We start from the raw sequence: 18923 nt of genomic DNA, 5'->3' as shown, positions 1-18923 counted from the left end.
ACGAATATGAATATTTTATTCCGGACGTAATAAGAGCATAAAAGGGTAAAGAATAATAGAGTTGTCGATCAAAGCGAAACCGTTGCGCATCTACCAGGTATGTAAATATGAAACCGGAATTTTTGTATAGAAAATACACGTTTATTGTATGAAAATGATTAAAAATATTTTATTCGAAGTATTGCCCATCGCTAGCTATACATTTTTCCTACCTGTGGTGGATGCCACGCCAAAAAAACTGTCGCTCTTTTGAGGCAAACCAGACATCGAGCCATTTTCGTACATTTTCGTAAGAAGTGAAGTGCTGGTTAGAAAGTGAGTGTCCCATTGATGCAAATAAATAGTAATCGGACGGAGCCAAGTCTGATGAGTAAGCCGCGTGCGAAAGTATTTCCCAACTGAACGCTTCAATCGTTTCCTTAACTGGTTTTGCTGTATGTGATGGTGCATTATCATGAAGCAAAATTACTTTGTGTTGCCTTTTTTGATATTCTGGTCGTTTTTCACACAAAGCTTGATTCAAATCGATCATTTGTTGTCGGTAGCGCTCAGTATTAACGGTTTCGCCAGGTTTTAACAGCTCATAATAGATCACACCCTTCTGATCCACGTTCTTCGATCCTTACGACAAAATTGCCACTTCTGAATTTTTTAAACCACTCAAAGCACTGTGATTTACCAAGAGCATGCTCGCCGTAAGCTTCGACAAGCATTCGATGCGATTCTGCAGCAGTTTTCTTCAAATGGTAACAGAAAATCAATGCTGTCCGCAAATTGTAGTTTCCAGGCACAAAATTCGACATGTTCAATGCTATTACAAACTATGCTGTTGTATGAAACTTGTATTGTTCTGAGTCGAAAATGTTTGTGAGATGTCAGCAAAGACTTTTGGCATCAATGACGCAGTTTAGTGATAACTATATTATCAGCTAGGGCCATCTATAGGCAAATTCCGGTTTCATATTTACAGACCTGATACACTAAAATTTCCCCAATGAAAAGCGCGTAGATCAGCATGAAATCTCTGCGACCTTGTTTATTTCGAGTCGTCGTTAGCCACAGGTCTACGATTTATATGAGAAAACTTGCCCAAATTATCGAAATGTCGTTATTCTGCATCATTCGCACGATGAACGTCGAATAATCGAGGCAAGGGCGATGTAGTATCGCGTGAACTATTAGATGAAGGGTCTTCAATCACAACGACACTCTGACGATTTGCGTGTATGCCGATTTGCCTGTAACGTGTCCTGTTCTCGTGTGAAGTGTAGGCGTTGCAACGTAATCGAAGATGCATTATTCACGATTCGAGGGAGTTTGAATGGAACAAGTAACGATAAAAAGAACGAGAAACGATCGTGATCGTGCATAAGATGGCCTGCCACTGATTTCACTTGATTTTAAACGATGGAAGTGTGCTTTGTCTTCTGGCTCGATGAAACTCTTACGATTGTTCAACGTAATATCGTAAATCAAATAACTGCAGAAGGTTTCGAGGGGATAAAGTTTGTGAGTGAGTTTATTCTGAAAATCTTTCGTTAATTTTTCGAATGCAAGAAAATTACGTCGCATGAAAGGATCCCATTTTTTTTAACACGAAGACATGGAAATTGTTCATTCGGTGATATCATTCGATAATTCAATTTTAATTCAATTTTATTCTTGTATTTAGGTAGATATAAATACTGAAATTTATTTGCATTGTATATTTTCATTGTGTATTTTTATTGTGCAAGTCCGTGCATTTATGATTAATCATTCTGCTGCTGCTGTTATAGACGATTCTATATATATATTTATTCTATATATATTTATAGACGAAGTATTATATCGTCGAGCTTATAAGCTGTAACAACAATTTTATCAAGATGTTTCACAATTGTCCATGTACATACGTATTCTATTATAATTACAGATATGTAAAAACGTGTACGTAATAAGCAGAAATGTAAAAATATGACGGTACAATATCGTAAGTAAAATTTACGTTATGTAATTTGCAAGATATCACATACGTGATTTATATTGAAATTTTGCTTATTTAAGGATAAAAATAGTTACATATCTTACCGGATTGCAAAATGTCATTTTTAGAGTAAATGGGATTAAAAGAAAGAAATTGCTGCATTCCGCGGTAGATGTTTCCAAAGTGGCAGGAAAAAATCCTCCTGCGGACAGATAACACGGTCGCATCGATTTCATAATCATTATCCTCGTATCCTTCCCTATCTTCCTGCCTGTTTCAGTCATTGGTAGAATCATCCACCATCCTGAATACGATGCCGTGCTAATATTCGTGCTTTGCTTTTCTAATTTTTTAAGTGAACACCGTAAGCAATATAGCTTTTATTTTTCATCTGGTGGATACCGAATAATGGTAAAACGTTTGATCGCTTTTGTCTAATTTTATTAAATTGTTAATTTGAGAAATATGACGTATCCACGATAGCTTTTTAGTTAATTCGTTTTAAATCGCTCACACGTACCAGAATGACTTCGTACGTGTCGAAATACATCAGCACGCTAATGATAACCATGTGGCTGAGGATCGGCAGTGTGTAAATGTCGTCCAGTTTAGCGCTGAATTCGATCAACTATTGATATTTTCGGATGCATTTTTTCAACATTACGTAGCATTCGTTCGAGTACTTGACGATATCTGTCCGTTCGTCGATGTTCGACCATAGATTCACTAACGTGTTCTGCAGCATACGAAATTGGTAGACCACGTGTAGATTTAGCATAAGAAGTTGTCGAGGCATGTATAGCTCGTGCCAGTTTGTTGTATGGCCAGTGACTGTGTATGTAAATAGCAACTTATCATGGTGTTATCGATGACAAGTTATTACGATTGCTCGCAGAAGAAGCGGATTCCTGCGACCCGCTTAACATCGCCTCCACAATCTCCGAGGGGCCCAATCTCTCGCCTATGACGTGACAGTGGTCACAGATGTTCGTTGCCTCGCTTCCGATCTTCATCAGGTACTCGCCGAACACGCCGTGTCCCGTGAACACCTGGGTTATCCTGTGGGTATGATATTACCTGGGCAGCGTCTACGGCTGTCTCGCTCGCATATGCTCCAGTACGTATGAATCATCGTAATAATAGGTGTAGCGTTGATTAATTCATTCTTTCCTATTGTTATTCGTAACACCGTTCTGGTACGAAGGGCGCAAAAAGGAAAAAGTTTGATTGCTACCCTTTGGTATAGACGGAAAGGCACATAAAAGATGTATTCGTCAATTACGCATTTGTTCGCTGATAAATTTCTCTTAGATTATTGACAGAAATTTATGTGTATTAAACTGTCATTATTTTCTATTGTACCGATGCGATGCTTTTGACCACATTTAACTCTCGAGAAAATATACTATAGCTGAATTATTTGATAAGACGGTTGGTAAAAGAATACGAAGGCATGCAGTGGATGTGGAAGTTCCAATCGAAATTACCGAATAATGGTTGTTATAAAAATAATAAGAAATTTACACACGCTTGTTCGCGTGTTCGTGTTGTAGAAGAACACCGAGTGGGAAAATGCGACCTAATGGATTTATGAATATGGATTATTTTGACGATTGAATATAAGTGTAACTCGACTTTTAAGCTACAACGTATAACCAATCAAACTTCAAATGTAATTCTTTTTATTTTTCATTGTAGTTTTATTTCGCTTTGTAGCAGCACCCCTTACATAATTTATCATCTGTTACTAGCCATTCTGTATATTTGCAACTGAAATATGTATATTACGAATAGAGAGTCTCCTGTGTAGTTTGTCTTAACAGTGTGAAATATGATACCGCGGTACTTAAAACCTGTAACAATAATAGGTATAAGCAACAAATATCCGGCGTGTATTTTTTGTACTTTATACATTTTCGTACACTGTACAGTTTTACACAGTCAAACTTATCATTCACTGCAATTCTGACAAATGCCACAACATTTCAATTACCCGAGTGTATGTTTCTAGAGACACGACGAAGAATCCATAGGCTGTTATGCAACAAGGTACGCCAGATCTTATAGTAACGAGTATCAAGTCCTTTCGCATCATCATACCGCTTTTAGTTGGAGGCAAAAATGACCAAGGTCCTTTATACACTGCCAAAGCTATGCTCGCGCTTTCTTGCATGATGCAGTCACAACTGTAGGTGAACATTAGTAATTGGCATAGACAAGCTATTAATTGGAAGCTGAAGATGAAACGTGTTCTGGTAGGTGCCCCTGGCTGGACAAAGATGCGTTATTAGTACGTAAAAACTTGTCTGAAGTATGAATAGTGCTCATAATTTTTAAAATGTTCGATATAGACACTTTCTACAGACGACGTGTGATTTGCCATGATCGTTATAATAAGTAGAATATATGGTCTATTCTAGACCGCAGATATTTTTGTAAATTCGATATTTGCACGAATAAAATTAAAACTAGGGTACATTAGATAAAAAATCATTCCATCGACTAAATGTTATAGAGCGTGCTTATAGAGAGTAGTCTGATTATTTTGTATATTCTTGTATACATAGTATGTATTCTGTACATTTTTGTACTTTGCGCATACACGGTTCATGACACTTTTTGAGATGTAGGAATCTAAAAATGTATAATTGATATGAATGCGTTACACTCACCATAAGTATTTGGTACCCATCGAGACACATTACCAAGCTGAACGCCAGCACTTGCGCCAAAACAGGCAAATTGAATACCGATTCCAGTTTTCCACAATAAGCTATGAGAGCTTGATGTTGTTGAACATACATCTTAAAGACGGTGTAACATTTATTTGCCGATGATGCTGAAAACAATTGTAAATTTGTTTCTCCCTTCCCTTTATTCGTTAAATCGGTCATGCGGGACATTTTATATTGCAGTATTTGAAATTGAGTAGCCAAGTGTAGATTCATGACGCATAATAGATTGTCGAAACAGAAGTAGCCGACTCCAATATGGTACAATGTCATGAGCTGTGAATGTATAAAGATTTCCGTAATTTTCTTAGTGGTATTAAATTTAATGGTACTATATACGTTGAGCATTAGGGAAATAATTCAGTACCTGTATCAAAAGTGTTATTTCATAGTATGGTGTCGCTGTCAGTGGCAAATCAATCCACATATTAAATGGAAGCTCCCTATCCGATTCGTTCCTTCCAATATTTTCTGGAATAGATACAGAATGGCATAATTCTTTGTAAATATTAAGTAAAAAATATATAGTATTGAAGAAAGTTCAACAACAATTCAGTTAACCTTCTAAATCTGCCATAGATTACACTTAGATATTTTTGTGCTCTTTTGGAAAAGAAATAAAATAATAGAAATTCCAATTTAAGATTAAGTGACTTACCAAGAATTGGACTAAGGGCGTAACAAATAAGGGTCGCTTTAGTGGTAAATATAACGAAACAAACAAAGATGGTACATTTACGTTTGCAGTCCATATAAATCTTTTTCTCGTACTCATCGTAATTCTCGTGCCAAAATCTTCTTTGCGTATATGCGATTAAACGAAAAAATTCGTGTTTATGCGCAAGCAATACGGTCATCTTCAGAAGAGGCATTAGGATCGCCAAAATGTTGCACACGTTGTAAATGCAGGTCTGTAAGTAGAGAAAATGTAACGAAAATGTAGAACTGCGGATGGATCCTATTTCACTTGTGTGTTATATAAATCTTTTATTAATCTAAATTAGATACGACAAACGAGAAAATAGGGTACAAGCCACGACATTACAAATTTATGGGAAAACAACCGTTTTGTGGGGAAAATAAGATTTTCCCGGAAATCTAGTATATTGTAATTGTCTTAAATGTTAGTCAAATTATGCTACAAATTTTATAACTGTGTTACCAAATTTTAAATTGCATAGTTCTTTTTATCACAATGTCTTGCGTTTTATGCCAGAAATAATCAATGAATTTTGTTTTGCATATTGATTTATTAACTTCTGTAACTTTAATACTTGAAATGAAACTGGATTATTACGGAAATTTAGTTCGTAACTGTATTTTTCGCCGCGGTTTATTTTTCTTCAAATATCTCAGTAAAGATAATTGTTCGAATACTTACACTGAGATCACCGAACGAATAGTAAGTATCCGTAATCTCTACCCATAGAGCAAAGAGAATAATGGCGAACGCGTAAATCTGCGTTATAAGTCTGACGCGTCGTTCCAATTGGTTTTTCGACGTCCATAATCCAACGAGTTTCATAAATGTCGACGTCAAGCTGATAGATATGTCGTGGCTCTTCAGAAAACTCATATCGTACTGCTAATATTCTAGTATGTTAGGACATTGAACTGGTACACTTGTACACGATCTACATCGATTATTGTAACGTATTAAAGACGATCAGTCGCTTTGATATATTGGTATCCTTTCATTCACCGATAACGTACTTTGTGTTTACTTTATTATTATCATTGATGCACCGTTATTTGATGTTTCGGAAAAGAAATGACGAGAAAGAACGGAAGAAAAGAAAAGAGCGAACGTTTGATCACGATAGCCCAGGATTACTATTCTTTGTGCCGAATGAACAACGAATGGATGGGATCGATCGAGTTATACATTATTCCGGAATTACGAGACCCTCTGTGAAATCGAAGTGCTGTTCGACAGCTGTTTCGTTTCGTCAAAGGAAAATTTATTTTGTTAAATGAGGCATGCAACTTACGAAAATTGTCTATAATTTCCTTTGATAGAATGTACGAGGAAAGAACGTAGATCGCTTGGTTTAGCGGCGGCGCGTTAAAGTTACGAAGATGATAAATGTCTTTCTTTATTTTGTTTCTATGATTTGTGAAAGGTGCTGTGCAGATTCGGTGATATTGTGCTATGAAAAGAATAAAGAAGTTTTGGCAACATTTGTTCTCTTCTGTCTATGTGTGATATTAGGTGCTTGTAGTACGCAATAGAATATTATTGTTTACGTACTTGGGTTTCTTGTGGATAAAGGAGTCTTTTTTATACTGTCAATAACATTCAAATGTATGACTTTGTATGAAGCCAATGTATTTGAAATTCTTTACTTTATTCGAAATTTCAGTTATATTTAAATTATCGTTCGACAGATATCTCAACAATGTTAAGTACTACGACACCACGGAGCTGAAAACTGTGAAAAGCGAATAAACAATTTAGGCGTGTGATGATTTTAAACGTTCCTAATAAAATCTGATATAGCGATGGTAATTATAGATAGGGGTTAAACTGGGAAATGAAACTTTCATTGCTAGGATTGGAATCGGATATTCTCTTCGTATAAAGTCAAGCAAATAATTTAACACTAGCAATTCGATGTCGCCTTCCTTACAAGAGGGGCATCTTTATTCTTGTACAAATTTAGTATTTGTTCAACAAATACTATTATTATGCTATCTTTGATTTGTCATCTATAACTTTAGTTAGTGAAAGATTGTCTCATTAAAGTGAAGTATGACATCGCGGTACTCAACACCTGTAAGAGGAATATTTATTTATTATATTTTCATATTTCATAAAGAAATTGCGACTTTTTGTAAGAGTATGTTTGGATGTTTCATAAAATAACGTATCGCTTTTTTATATATTCTTTACCTTTTGGTAATTTTAAGAAAAAAACTCGATGAAACGGAACGAAATGAATAAACGAATAAATTATGTCTGAATGCATTGTAAGAATAATAATAATAAGAACCTTGGTACAAGTTTCCAGAGAGACAGGAAAGAACCCGCTAGCAGTTAAGCAGCAAGGCTTACTCGATCTCAGGATGATCATTGTCAGATCCTTTCGTAGTAATTTGCCAATTTTGTTCATCGTTAGATGGGTCCAGGGGCCAGAATAGACAGCAGTCCCAATATTCGTGCTTTCTCGTATCAGAGTATCGCAACTGTACGTGAACAACAATAACTGGCTAGAACTGCCCACTATGTGGAATACGAAAATCAGTCGCCGTGTAGGAGGTGAATTTGCCTGCATATACATTAACGAATTTAACCGAATGATTTAATGTTTTAACTATAATGTTTCGTACACGACGCGAAGAAGGAAGCATAACTTACTGCTTTAAAAAGCTAGGAATGGGTGATTATTTATATCTTTTATCATAACGGAAAGTACTTACCATAAGCACCTGGAAACCAACCAGACATAGTAAAAGGCTAAAAACAACTATGTGTCCAAGAACGATGTACGTAAATATATTGTTTAGTCTCTGACAATAATTAATTCGATCTTGATGTTCTCTAACGCAACATTTAAATAGCGTGTGATAATTTTTCAAGTAATCTGATGGCAAGATCTCTTTGATAGCGTACTCGTACGGTTGCTTTTCAATCGTTTCACCCAAGTACAATAACCTGTATTGTAATATACGAAATTGAGTGGCCGCGTGCAGATTTATCAGACATAAAAGATTGTCGAAACAAATGTAACATATACCAACGTGGCACAAAGAGAGAACCTATATAAACATAAGAGTTACGTTGTGTCGTACAGTGTTTTGCTTCATGAAAAGCGATATTTTTCACGAGCCGAGCAAATAGACGCAAGAAAAACGCGTGTTTATGTATGTACCTGAAGCACGAATAGTATTTCATAGTATGGAGTCACACTCAATGGTAGATCGAGCCACATTCTAAATGGCAGAACTCTATCTGAATGGTTTCTTCCAATGTTTTCTAAAATATAAACGTATAATTCTTTAAAGGGTGCTTTATCGTTTATATACCTTTAATATTTATGAAACAAAGAGATTTTAGCGTAGAGTTTGGCACTTTTCATAAACAGGAAATACATCGATACTGCCATTTGAATCGATACACGTACCTACGATAGGCGTTAGCACGTAGCCGAAGACCGTGCCTTGAGCACAAATATTGATCAAAGAGATACACACGATGGAAATCTTTCTACAGTTTTGCAACAACAATAGCTCGTTGTAACTGTAATTCGTGTGCCAAAAATTCTCGTGCGTGTATACAAGCAGCTCGATGAATTCTTTCTTGTGTATAAATACGACGGACAATTTTAGTAATACCATAATGAGGCATAAAATATTGCAAGCCGTGTAAGCACAATCCTGCGATTAAAAAGTCGTAGAAACGGAAGCGTTTGAAGAATTTAAGAAGCGTATGAAGGATCGTTACTGGTAAAAAGAATATTTATATACTCACGCCAAAGTTCGGCCACGAGTAGTAAAAGTCCCTGAACTGCACCCACACACCGAACAGGATGGCGACTACGGTATACATCAAAGTTAACTGACGTATACGTTCTTCTTTCTTGTTGTTTGTTAGCCAGAGACCGACGATTTTCATTAAAAAACTCGTCATCAGCAAGGCAAAATCTTTGGTGTACGACGCTTCGTTCTCTAGCTTCAAACGAGCCGACGTAGGACTAACTTTTGTCCTTTTTGAATCTTTATCCATCTTGTCTCTTATTCTTCTTCTTGACACTGACGGACAAGTACTTATTCTTTCCTTCTTATTTTCATTTCGTGGCGTGGAAAGACATCGTGATTATTCAAGAGGTACGGAATAGGTCGACACATGCAACGTGTATGTATAATTAAAGAGAAACAGACGTGTGATTGGCTGTTGGGTAAAAAGGGAGTAGATGCTGCTATATTGTGCATCGAGCGTTGGCGTCTTGCACGTCACGTGACGATGGAGTCTAGGGCTGCTGCAATCGACGGTAAACTTACCAATTTTTTTATAACAAAGAGTCACAATCAACGATACCACACAGCTGATGTTTATGTAAGCTATTATACGTTTTTATATTAATATATAAGTCCTCCTAGTAAAAGAAACTCTTTTCGCTTTTTGATAGCCATCGTGCACTCGATAGGAAAATTACAGCTGTTCATTTAGCTATTTCTTACATGTAGACAATGCCTTTGATCATTTTAGATATAGATGAAAGGATACTTAAAAATATTCAAGCCATTTCCACGTTTCACTTATAAAATTCGTAATACATATAAGGAAGAAAGAGACAGTGCGCTTTGATTTAAAGTCAAAATAACGTGTTTAAAGAATAATCATAAAATGGATGACATGGTATTCGAGAAACATTTATTGCAATGTTATAGTAATATTAAAAGTATCAAACTTACTCGTAGTAAAGATACGTTTAGAAAATAACAAACCCGATACAATATATAGCACTACGTGTAAATCAGTCTTGCCATCTCACGATTAGTTACATGTGCAAAGACTCGTGGAGAAATAGAATCTTGGGAGCAGTGTATTATCCCTTTTTATTTAAACACCAAGCAAAAGTGCCGTTTGGTACCTTCGAATCGAACGAGCCCTGTAATTTATATTTTTGCTACTAACAACAAATTATGTAATACAAGTTATGAATTTGTTGCATCCAGAGATGTATTCCTTAGCAAAGTGAAATATGACATTGCCGTACTGAGAACCTGTAACGAGTGAATAATTACAATTCAACGATTATATAGAAAAATCGTAACGGAGATATAACGAGTTCGATTACCCCGGTAAACGTCTGCAGAGAAACAGGAAAAAATTTTCCTGCTGTTATACAGCAAATCTTGTGCGATCGCATGATGATAATTAGCAAATTTTTTCGCACAGTGGCACCAGCTTCGTTCATTGGAAGGATTGGCCATGGTCCTGAGAATGAAGCGTTGCCGACATTGACACTTTGTCGCATCAAATCATCGCAACTATACGTGAACATTAATAGTTGACACAGAACGCCACACAAATTCAATACTAAACTGGCCTTTTTTGAGGTAGGTGTGTCCACCTATGGGAACACGATATAATCGATATAAAACTAATAAAATGGTTTTGGAAAACATTTTGTTTCGCAAATTTAAAATGCAGGTGTATTGAAAATTCCAATACTACAGATGGAGTTCTATATAGACATCGATTAAGTAATTCTGATTGATCGAAATAAATTAAAAAGAAGAAAAAACTTTCTCCATTTTTTCCACAATATACATTTGACTCGACTGATTTTCTATACACCGGGATCGGAATCTTCGAATTCAAATGAGAGGATCGTGGATGTTAGCGGACAACGGTGGAGTGGTAAATGTATAGTTAACGTATCCGGCTACAAAGTCCGAAGGATCTCGTAAAACTTACAGATAGGAACTACGTACGCAAGACTGCAACACGTACACATACCAAATAATATAAGACAATCATTGTTACAGTTATATTATAGTTATAGTTATATTTTGCATTCGCTGCAAACATTCGGCCCAAAGAGTCGCGGCTTCGGTCTCTCGCTATGGAAGCTCGGCCGAGATGGAAGGGCGAGCGATCGAAAATCACGTGTTTGTGTTGAGCGAAGAAACGGGGAGATGCGATTCGGGGCAATATATACATACGAGATTGCAAAAAGGAAAGGAAAGTAAAAAAAGACGTTAGGAAGAAAACGAAAATTCAAAAGCGAATGTCAAAGCATGATAAAGGTAAATCAGGGTTAGCTGATAATGAGTGTGAAGCAGCCTCTCCAGAACAGAAAGGAGAGAGGATCGATCGTAAAATAGGGATATTAGCGAACGGTAATAGCACAATGATCGACAAAAATCGACTGATTTGAGTTTCGGCACGTCGTTGCTCTCTCGTGTTCACGGTTACTACGTATATTTTTTAAAACAAAACGTTTCCTAATAATGACGTAGAAAGATAACTTTGAACGTAAGTAACTGGAATAACTTGTAACGAGGCGACTTCTATCTCGCTCGATAAAATATCTCAAAAAAATAACTCACCAGGAGTAGTTGAAATCCCACGAGGCATATTACCATGGCAAGAAACATTACCTGGGCAAGCACGATCAACGTAAATATATTTTCCAATTTTTTGCAATATTCAATAAGCATTTGATGCTGTTGTACGCAATTTTTTAATTTTGTGTAACACATATTTGAATAATACGATAATTTTGCATCCGATTCGTATTCTTCTATCTGATCCTTCGTCGCGTTATCTATACTTCTCAGCCTATGTTGTAATATGCGAAATTGGCATGCCACATGAAGATTAACGATGCATAATAAATTGTCGAAACAAATGTAACACACACCGACATGGTACACACAGAGTATCTGTATAAATAAAAATCGATTTCATCGAATTATATTTTAAACAGGATTTATTTTTGTTATTGTCGAGTGGGTAAGCGATCGATTAGAAATACGATTATGAAATCGTTATTAGAATGAAATACGATCTTTAAAAAAATTGGGAGAAGATACGAATTAGCGGAGATAGCTATACCTGTATAGTAAATAGTATTTCAAAGTAAGGGGACATTCCTACAGGAAAGTCGACCCACAAGTTGAACGGTAGTATTCTGTCAGATTCGTTTCTTCCTATATTTGCTGAACAAGTAAAAAAATATTTACGTAATAATATATGTGATGTAATTGTCTATACAAATAAGCAGTAAATGCAAAGATATGCCCTTTTACGTACCTATAAGTGGTGTCACCATGTATCCGGCACAAGTGCCTTGAGTACAAAAGATCATAAGAATAATGAAAATGTTGCATATTCGTTTGCAATCAGCTACAACTAGTATTTCTTGCGGATCGTGATACGGACGCCAGAAATTTTTCTGTGTGAACGTAATTAAATTAAAGAACTCTATTTTGTGCTTGTATATTACGCCGATCTTTAGGAAAACGATCGTCACGTATAAAATATTGCAACAGATAAAAACGCTATCCTGAAATTATAGATATGTACATGTGACAATGGTACGAAACAAGTTTGTAGATTGTTCGTTTCTTCGAAAGGATTTTCAAGTACTCTTTCGATTTGAATTAGCATTATCAGCTAAACGAGACTATGTTTAAAAGTCCCTTTTATTACTTTCGAACTAACTTAGAATTAGAAAACTTATAAATTTAAATTTAGAAAAATTATAAATTAGTTCAATACGATATTTCCTTCTTAACGTAATAAGAGCACAGAAGGATAAAGAATAATAGAGGAATCGATCAAAGCGAAACCGTTGCGCACTTACGCTGAAATTTCCCCAAGTATGATAGATATCTCTGATCGCGATGCATATACTGATGAAAAGTGCTCCGACCGTGTAGATAAGCGCGAAATCCCTGCGACGTTGTTCATTTCGATTTGTCGCTAGCCACAGGCCTACGATTTTCATTAGAAAACTTGCCCAAATTATCGAAATGTCGTTATTCCGCATCATTCGCACGGTGAACGTCGAATAATCGAAGCAAGGGCGATGTAGTATCGCGTGAACTATAGCCAATCGATCTTTAACGAGATGTTAGACGCAGGGTCTTTAATCGCGACGACACTCTGACGATTTGCGTGCATGCCAATCAACAATTCGTGTAGCTGCCTGTAACGTGTCCTGTTCTCATGTGAAGTGTAGGCGTTGCAACGTAATCGAAGATGCATTATTCACGATTCGAGGGAGTTTGAATGGAACAAGTAACGATAGAAAGAACGAGGAACGATCGTGATCGTGCATAAGATAACCTGCCACTGATTTCACTTGATTTTAAGCGATGGAAGTGTGCTTTGTCTTCTGGCTCGATGAAACTCTTACGATTGTTCAACGTAATATCGTAAATTAAATAACTGCAGAGGGTTTCGAGGTGATAAGGTTTGTGAGTGAGTTTATTCTGAAAATCTTTCGTTAATTTTTCGAATGCAAGAAAATTACGTCGCATGAAAGGATCCCATTTTTTTTAACGCGAAGACAAGGAAATTGTTCGTTCGGTGATATCATTCGATAATTCAATTTTAATTTAATTTTATTCTTGTATTTAGGTAGATATAAATACTGAAATTTATTTGCATTGTATATTTGCATTGTGTATTTCTATTGTGCAAGTCCGTACATTTATGATTAATTATTCTGCTGCTGCTTTTATAGACGATTCTCTCATGAGAGTGAAGTATGACATTGTCGAGCTTATAAGCTGTAACAAGAAATTTTGTCAAGATGTTTTATAATTTTCCATGTACATACGTATTCTATTATAATTACAGATATGTAAAAACGTGTACGTAATAAGCAGAAATGTAAAAATATGACGCGTACAATATCGTAAGTAAAATTTACGTTGCAAGATACCACATACATGATTTATATTGAAATTTTGCTTATTTAAGGACAAAAAACAGTTACATATCTTACCGGATTCCAAAATGTCATTTTTAGAGTAAATGGGATTAAAAGAAAGAAATTGCTGCATACCGCGGTAGATGTTTCCAAAGTGACAGGAAAGAATCCTCCTGCGGACAGATAACACGGTCGCATCGATTTCATAATCATTATCCTCGTATCCTTTCGTATCTTCCTGCCTGTTTCGGTCATTGGCAGAATCGTCCACCATCCCGAGTACGATGCCGTGCTAATATTCGTGCTTTCCTCTACTAAACCATTGCAGATATACGTGAAAAAAATGATGTGGGTAAAACTACCAATCATGTGGAAGAAGAAAATAAGTCGTGTCCCGGGAGATACGTCCGCCTACGTACAAATTTTTTAAGTGATCACCGTAAGCAATATAGCTTTTATTTTTCATCTGGTAGGTACCGAATAATGGTAAAACGTTCGATTGCTTTTGTCTAATTTTATTAAATTGTTAATTTGAGAAATATGACGTATCCGCGATAGCTTTTCAGTTAATTCGTTTTAAATCGCTCAAACGTACCAGAATGACCTCGTACGTGTCGAAACACATCAGCACGCTAAAGATAACCATGTGGCTGAGGATCGGCAGTGTGTAAATGTCGTCGAGTTTAGCGCTGAATTCGATCAACGATTGATGTTTTCGGATGCATTTTTTCAACATTACGTAGCATTTGTTCGAGTACTCGACGATATCTGTTCGTTCGTCGATGTTCGACCATAGATTCACTAACGTGTTCTGCAGCATACGAAATTGGTAGACCACGTGTAGATTTAGCACGCATAAGAAGTTGTCGGGGCATATATAGCTCGCGCCAATTTGTTGTACGGCCAGTAACTGTGTATGTAAATAGCAATTAATCGTGGAGTCATCGATGACAAGTTATTATGATATATGCTACCTCATCCTGTTTTCAAGAGTTGTTTAACCGGCGACCGTGTAGCAAGCAAATGTTACGCGAGTCATCTCTTTTTTTGCATAAAATGAAAAGTTATTCTGACAATAAAAGGCATAGTTATTGAAAGCTTAAACGTCTCGAAGTTTAGAAAGTCAGGAAATGATCGACATCTTGAAATATACATATTGAATATTTCGTATACCTCGATAGCAAACATTATTTCGTAATAAGGTGTCACAGTTAGCGGTAGATTGACCCACATTTTGAATGGAAGCAACCTCTCTGAATTATTGTTTCCAATATTCGCTAAAATACAGTGAAACATGAATTTTAAAGGATTATCCTGATTTTTACAAATGTTTATTTCGAAGTCAGACTCGAGTAGAATGAATTTAGATTTTTATCCAATTGCAAGGATTATTTCTCAGGCCGATTTTTAAATTGGGCCCCTCAATTTCCATAATTTGGATCACTTTCTTACTACGTATTTTAAAATTTAGGTGCCTCATTCCATTATTTGAAAAATTATGTTTTTTGTGTAAAAAAAGAAGATTTCTTTAATCTTTTCATTACTGGATCAACTTACCGGAGATTGGCACTACTGCATAGAAAGACAAGGCGGTTTGTGTAACAAAGAATAGAAATACTGTCCACAGTTTGCAAAATCTTCCGCACTCCGCGAAAAGTATCTTGTCATTGTCGTCATAATTGAAATGCCAGAAATGCTTTTGCGCATATACGATCATATCCGAAAATTCTGTTTTATAAAAGTTTATTACCGAAAGTTTGAACATTGCCAATACTATGTTCAATGTGTTGGAAGCCAAAAAGATACAGTGCTGAAAAAATTATTTGTAACATTTCCAAAAGAACAGTTTCACAATATAATAATATTTTTACAGGTAGTAAGTTTAAGTGGCAGGAATATTTGATATAACTGGACAAGCGATTGGGCAAACGCTTCTCAAACCCTTCAAAATACAAGGAAAGAATGTTCCAAAGACTGCCTAACTATTGTACATACGTACATCGAATTCCGCAAATGTATTGTATTGTTTATGAACACACTGTACAGTTAACTACACATGTGCAATTTAATAATTATAAAATTCCTATAGAAAGGGCAGAATGTTTTTTAGACTCACGTCTAAATTATCCATATTGTGGTAAATATCCACTACGTTCACGTACACTCCATAAACGAGTGCAACGATGGTATAGACTATCGTCAATTTCCTCCTGATCTCCTCGGCGCTGTTCGTCGTTCTCGAGAGACCTGTGATTTTTAGCAGAAATTCTGACATTTTGATGGATACGTCTGTGTATCGTTCAGCTGGCATAGCAATATTTCCTTGTCAATTTCTATTTTCTCGATTCTTTGTCACGCGGTAACTAGTACTTGAAGACAATCACTTTGATCTATCTAGATATGCGATATTTTGTGATGGATACGTGTCTTACCTTCGCGCGTAAAAGAGAAAAGGGAACAAATATGCAATTGACGAATATGAAACAAATATGAATCGATATATTATGCATGTATGCTACAAGGTGAGTGCGTGTGATTGTTACACCATGGAACGAATGTACACCTAGTAGTTTGTCACGTATCGATTACCTTATCGCCAGAAGCAAAAATTACAATATAACGTATAGTCGTTTAGAGGAACAGCGCAGTTGTATGTGTGTATGTAGCTGTCTTCGAATGCAGAGTCGTGACATGATGTAGAAGGATGTGTATTTGCACCGATATTGATATTGCGTTAACACGATTAAAGCGTCTTCTTGATTGCAAAATGAATATCAATTCTACAGCGATATACTTTAACAGGTATACTATTATTTATTTTATATATCGGTACGTGCATTTTGTAATATGCAAATGCGCTTGAATATGCGCTTTGTTCCGTCCAAACGAACTGTTACGCCGCACAACACATCTGCATTCCATCCCGCGCGGCGTGACAGCCAACGGTCTACGTGCCGTCCTTCGAACCCTCCACAGGCCTAAGGACCCACCATAAAGTCGAAATTCTAACTGTATTGTTCGCACACATGGTTTAAGTCAATCTGTTTGCCAGAAAGGACTTTCTAATTCCAGAAGTGTTTTCAGCTGGTTTTTTAGAAGGGTCCTTGGGTTTATTATGTGCTCTTAAGAATTACGAAGAAAGCGGAGATATACCTTTTTTTTTTTTTTTTTTTTTTTATTTATTAGAATATTTACAATCAATTCTCGTTGAGAATTTTCAGTAACTTAATTTGGCGTGATACAATGACATGGATTATAATAGCTTTATATTGTTGATTCTAGTAGGACTAAGGATTTAATCTAGTGGGTATTTTCTTTTTAGTCTGCGGATCTGGTCCGTCGTGTCCAGTAGTTGGGTGACTAGTGGGTTGTGGTGGTTGTTGACTCTTGTGTTATATCTGCTTCTGGACTTGTGTATTTCGTCTTTGACTGTAGGTATCTTGAGGTCTCGGTGTATTGTTTCGTTGGTAACATACCAGGGTGCATTTAATAGGGATCTTAGCGTTTTCGATTGGAAGCGTTGGAGTATTTCAATGTTGGAGTTACTTGCTGTTCCCCATAGTTGGATTCCGTAGGTCCAGACAGGTTTTATTACGGCCTTGTAGAGGGTTATTTTGTTCTGTATGTTTAGTTTGGAGCGTCGGCCCGTGAGCCAATAGAATTTTCTTAGTTTTTCCTTTAGTTGCTTTATTTTTTCCGAGATATGTTTTTTCCAGGTTAGCCTCCTGTCCAGGGTCATGCCCAGGTATCTTACGGAGTCCTTGCTTGGGATTATTGTGTTGTTAATGGTGACCTGGGGGCAGGTTTGTTTTCGGAGCGTGAAGGTTACATGGGAGGATTTTTTTTCGTTTATTTTAAAGCCCCATTTTTGGAACCACTTTTCCATGGAGTCGAGACTTCGCTGGAGAGTGGATGAGGCAATTGCCGGGTCTGCGTGGGTAGCTAATAGTGCTGTGTCGTCGGCAAATGTTGCTATTGTTACCTCATTTGATATGGGTAAGTCGGCAGTGTAGATGGAGAATAGTAGGGGTCCGAGGACACTACCTTGCGGTATGCCGGATTCTATTGGGAATGTTGCGGAAGTGGCGCCTAGACATTTGACTATGAATTGTCTGTTGGTTAGGTAGGATTTTAAGATGGAGTAGTATGAGTGGGGTAGGATTTTTTTAAGCTTGTAGAGTAGCCCTTCATGCCATACTTTATCGAATGCCTGTTGGATGTCTAGGAATACGGCTGAGCAGTATTTTTCCTTTTCAAGGGTTTGGCTGATCATGTGGGTTATGCGGTGGATTTGCTCTACTGTTGAGTGTTGTTTTCGGAAGCCGAATTGGTGATCTGGGAGAGTTTTCAATTCTTCTAGGAGTGGAAGGAGACGGTTCGTGAGCATCCTCTCGAATAGTTTAGATAGGGTAGGTAAAAGACTGATTGGGCGATAGGAGCTGGCTTCATATATTAGTTTACCGGGTTTGGGGATGAGGGTGATTAGTGAGATTTTCCACGCCTTAGGAAAGTGTTCAAGGCGGAGGATGGCGTTAAAGATTGATGCGATGAGTGCAATCCCTTTTATGGGGAGTTCCTTGATTGCTTTATTTCCTATTAGGTCGTGACCTGCTGCTTTCTTGGGGTTTAGGCGACTGATTGCTTCTATGATCTCTGCAGAAGTGAAGGGTTGGATAGGAGGGGACATTTGGAAGAGAGTGTGCAGGTATTCGGTGACGTCCGCTGCGGCTATGGAGGAATGGGGTTGGAATACTTCAGTCAAGTGTTTGGCAAATAGGTTGGCTTTTTCTATAGGGCTACGCGCCCATCCACCCTGCGGGCGGCGGATTGGAG

General features: G+C 36.9%; 4 protein-coding genes across 4 annotated transcripts; all 4 read right to left on the bottom strand.

Annotated features, from left to right (window-relative positions):
* Nucleotides 1–3669: 3669 nt before the first annotated feature.
* Nucleotides 3670–6513, bottom strand: LOC100643383 (odorant receptor 13a). The gene is made up of 6 exons (XM_048412988.1): nucleotides 6080–6513; nucleotides 5357–5609; nucleotides 5066–5169; nucleotides 4639–4974; nucleotides 3960–4235; nucleotides 3670–3819 (listed from the first exon to the last, which is right to left on the bottom strand). The coding sequence occupies exons 1-6, from the start codon at nucleotides 6272–6274 to the stop codon at nucleotides 3751–3753; spliced, it is 1233 nt and encodes a 410-aa protein (XP_048268945.1). The 5' UTR covers nucleotides 6275–6513; the 3' UTR covers nucleotides 3670–3750.
* Nucleotides 6514–7308: 795 nt separating this feature from the next.
* On the bottom strand, nucleotides 7309–9424 carry LOC100643505 (odorant receptor 30a). The gene is made up of 6 exons (XM_020866962.2): nucleotides 9170–9424; nucleotides 8823–9075; nucleotides 8571–8674; nucleotides 8119–8457; nucleotides 7692–7967; nucleotides 7309–7472 (listed from the first exon to the last, which is right to left on the bottom strand). Exons 1-6 carry the CDS (start codon nucleotides 9422–9424, stop codon nucleotides 7416–7418), a joined length of 1284 nt encoding a protein of 427 aa, XP_020722621.2. The 3' UTR covers nucleotides 7309–7415.
* Nucleotides 9425–10356: 932 nt separating this feature from the next.
* LOC125386442 (odorant receptor Or2-like) lies at nucleotides 10357–12046 on the bottom strand. The gene is made up of 3 exons (XM_048412768.1): nucleotides 11758–12046; nucleotides 10500–10775; nucleotides 10357–10425 (listed from the first exon to the last, which is right to left on the bottom strand). Exons 1-3 carry the CDS (start codon nucleotides 11908–11910, stop codon nucleotides 10357–10359), a joined length of 498 nt encoding a protein of 165 aa, XP_048268725.1. The 5' UTR covers nucleotides 11911–12046.
* A 1877-nt stretch (nucleotides 12047–13923) lies between these two features.
* Nucleotides 13924–16609, bottom strand: LOC100643747 (odorant receptor 30a). Its single transcript, XM_048412993.1, has 5 exons — nucleotides 16207–16609; nucleotides 15648–15900; nucleotides 15264–15367; nucleotides 14686–15000; nucleotides 13924–14501 (listed from the first exon to the last, which is right to left on the bottom strand). The coding sequence occupies exons 1-5, from the start codon at nucleotides 16399–16401 to the stop codon at nucleotides 14136–14138; spliced, it is 1233 nt and encodes a 410-aa protein (XP_048268950.1). The 5' UTR covers nucleotides 16402–16609; the 3' UTR covers nucleotides 13924–14135.
* Nucleotides 16610–18923: the final 2314 nt, after the last annotated feature.

This window comes from Bombus terrestris, chromosome 15, assembly GCF_910591885.1.
Source record: "Bombus terrestris chromosome 15, iyBomTerr1.2, whole genome shotgun sequence".
In the NCBI taxonomy this organism is placed as follows: domain Eukaryota; kingdom Metazoa; phylum Arthropoda; class Insecta; order Hymenoptera; family Apidae; genus Bombus; species Bombus terrestris.
Note: the sequence above shows the minus strand (reverse complement) of the source record. Positions and strands in the feature narration are given on the sequence as shown.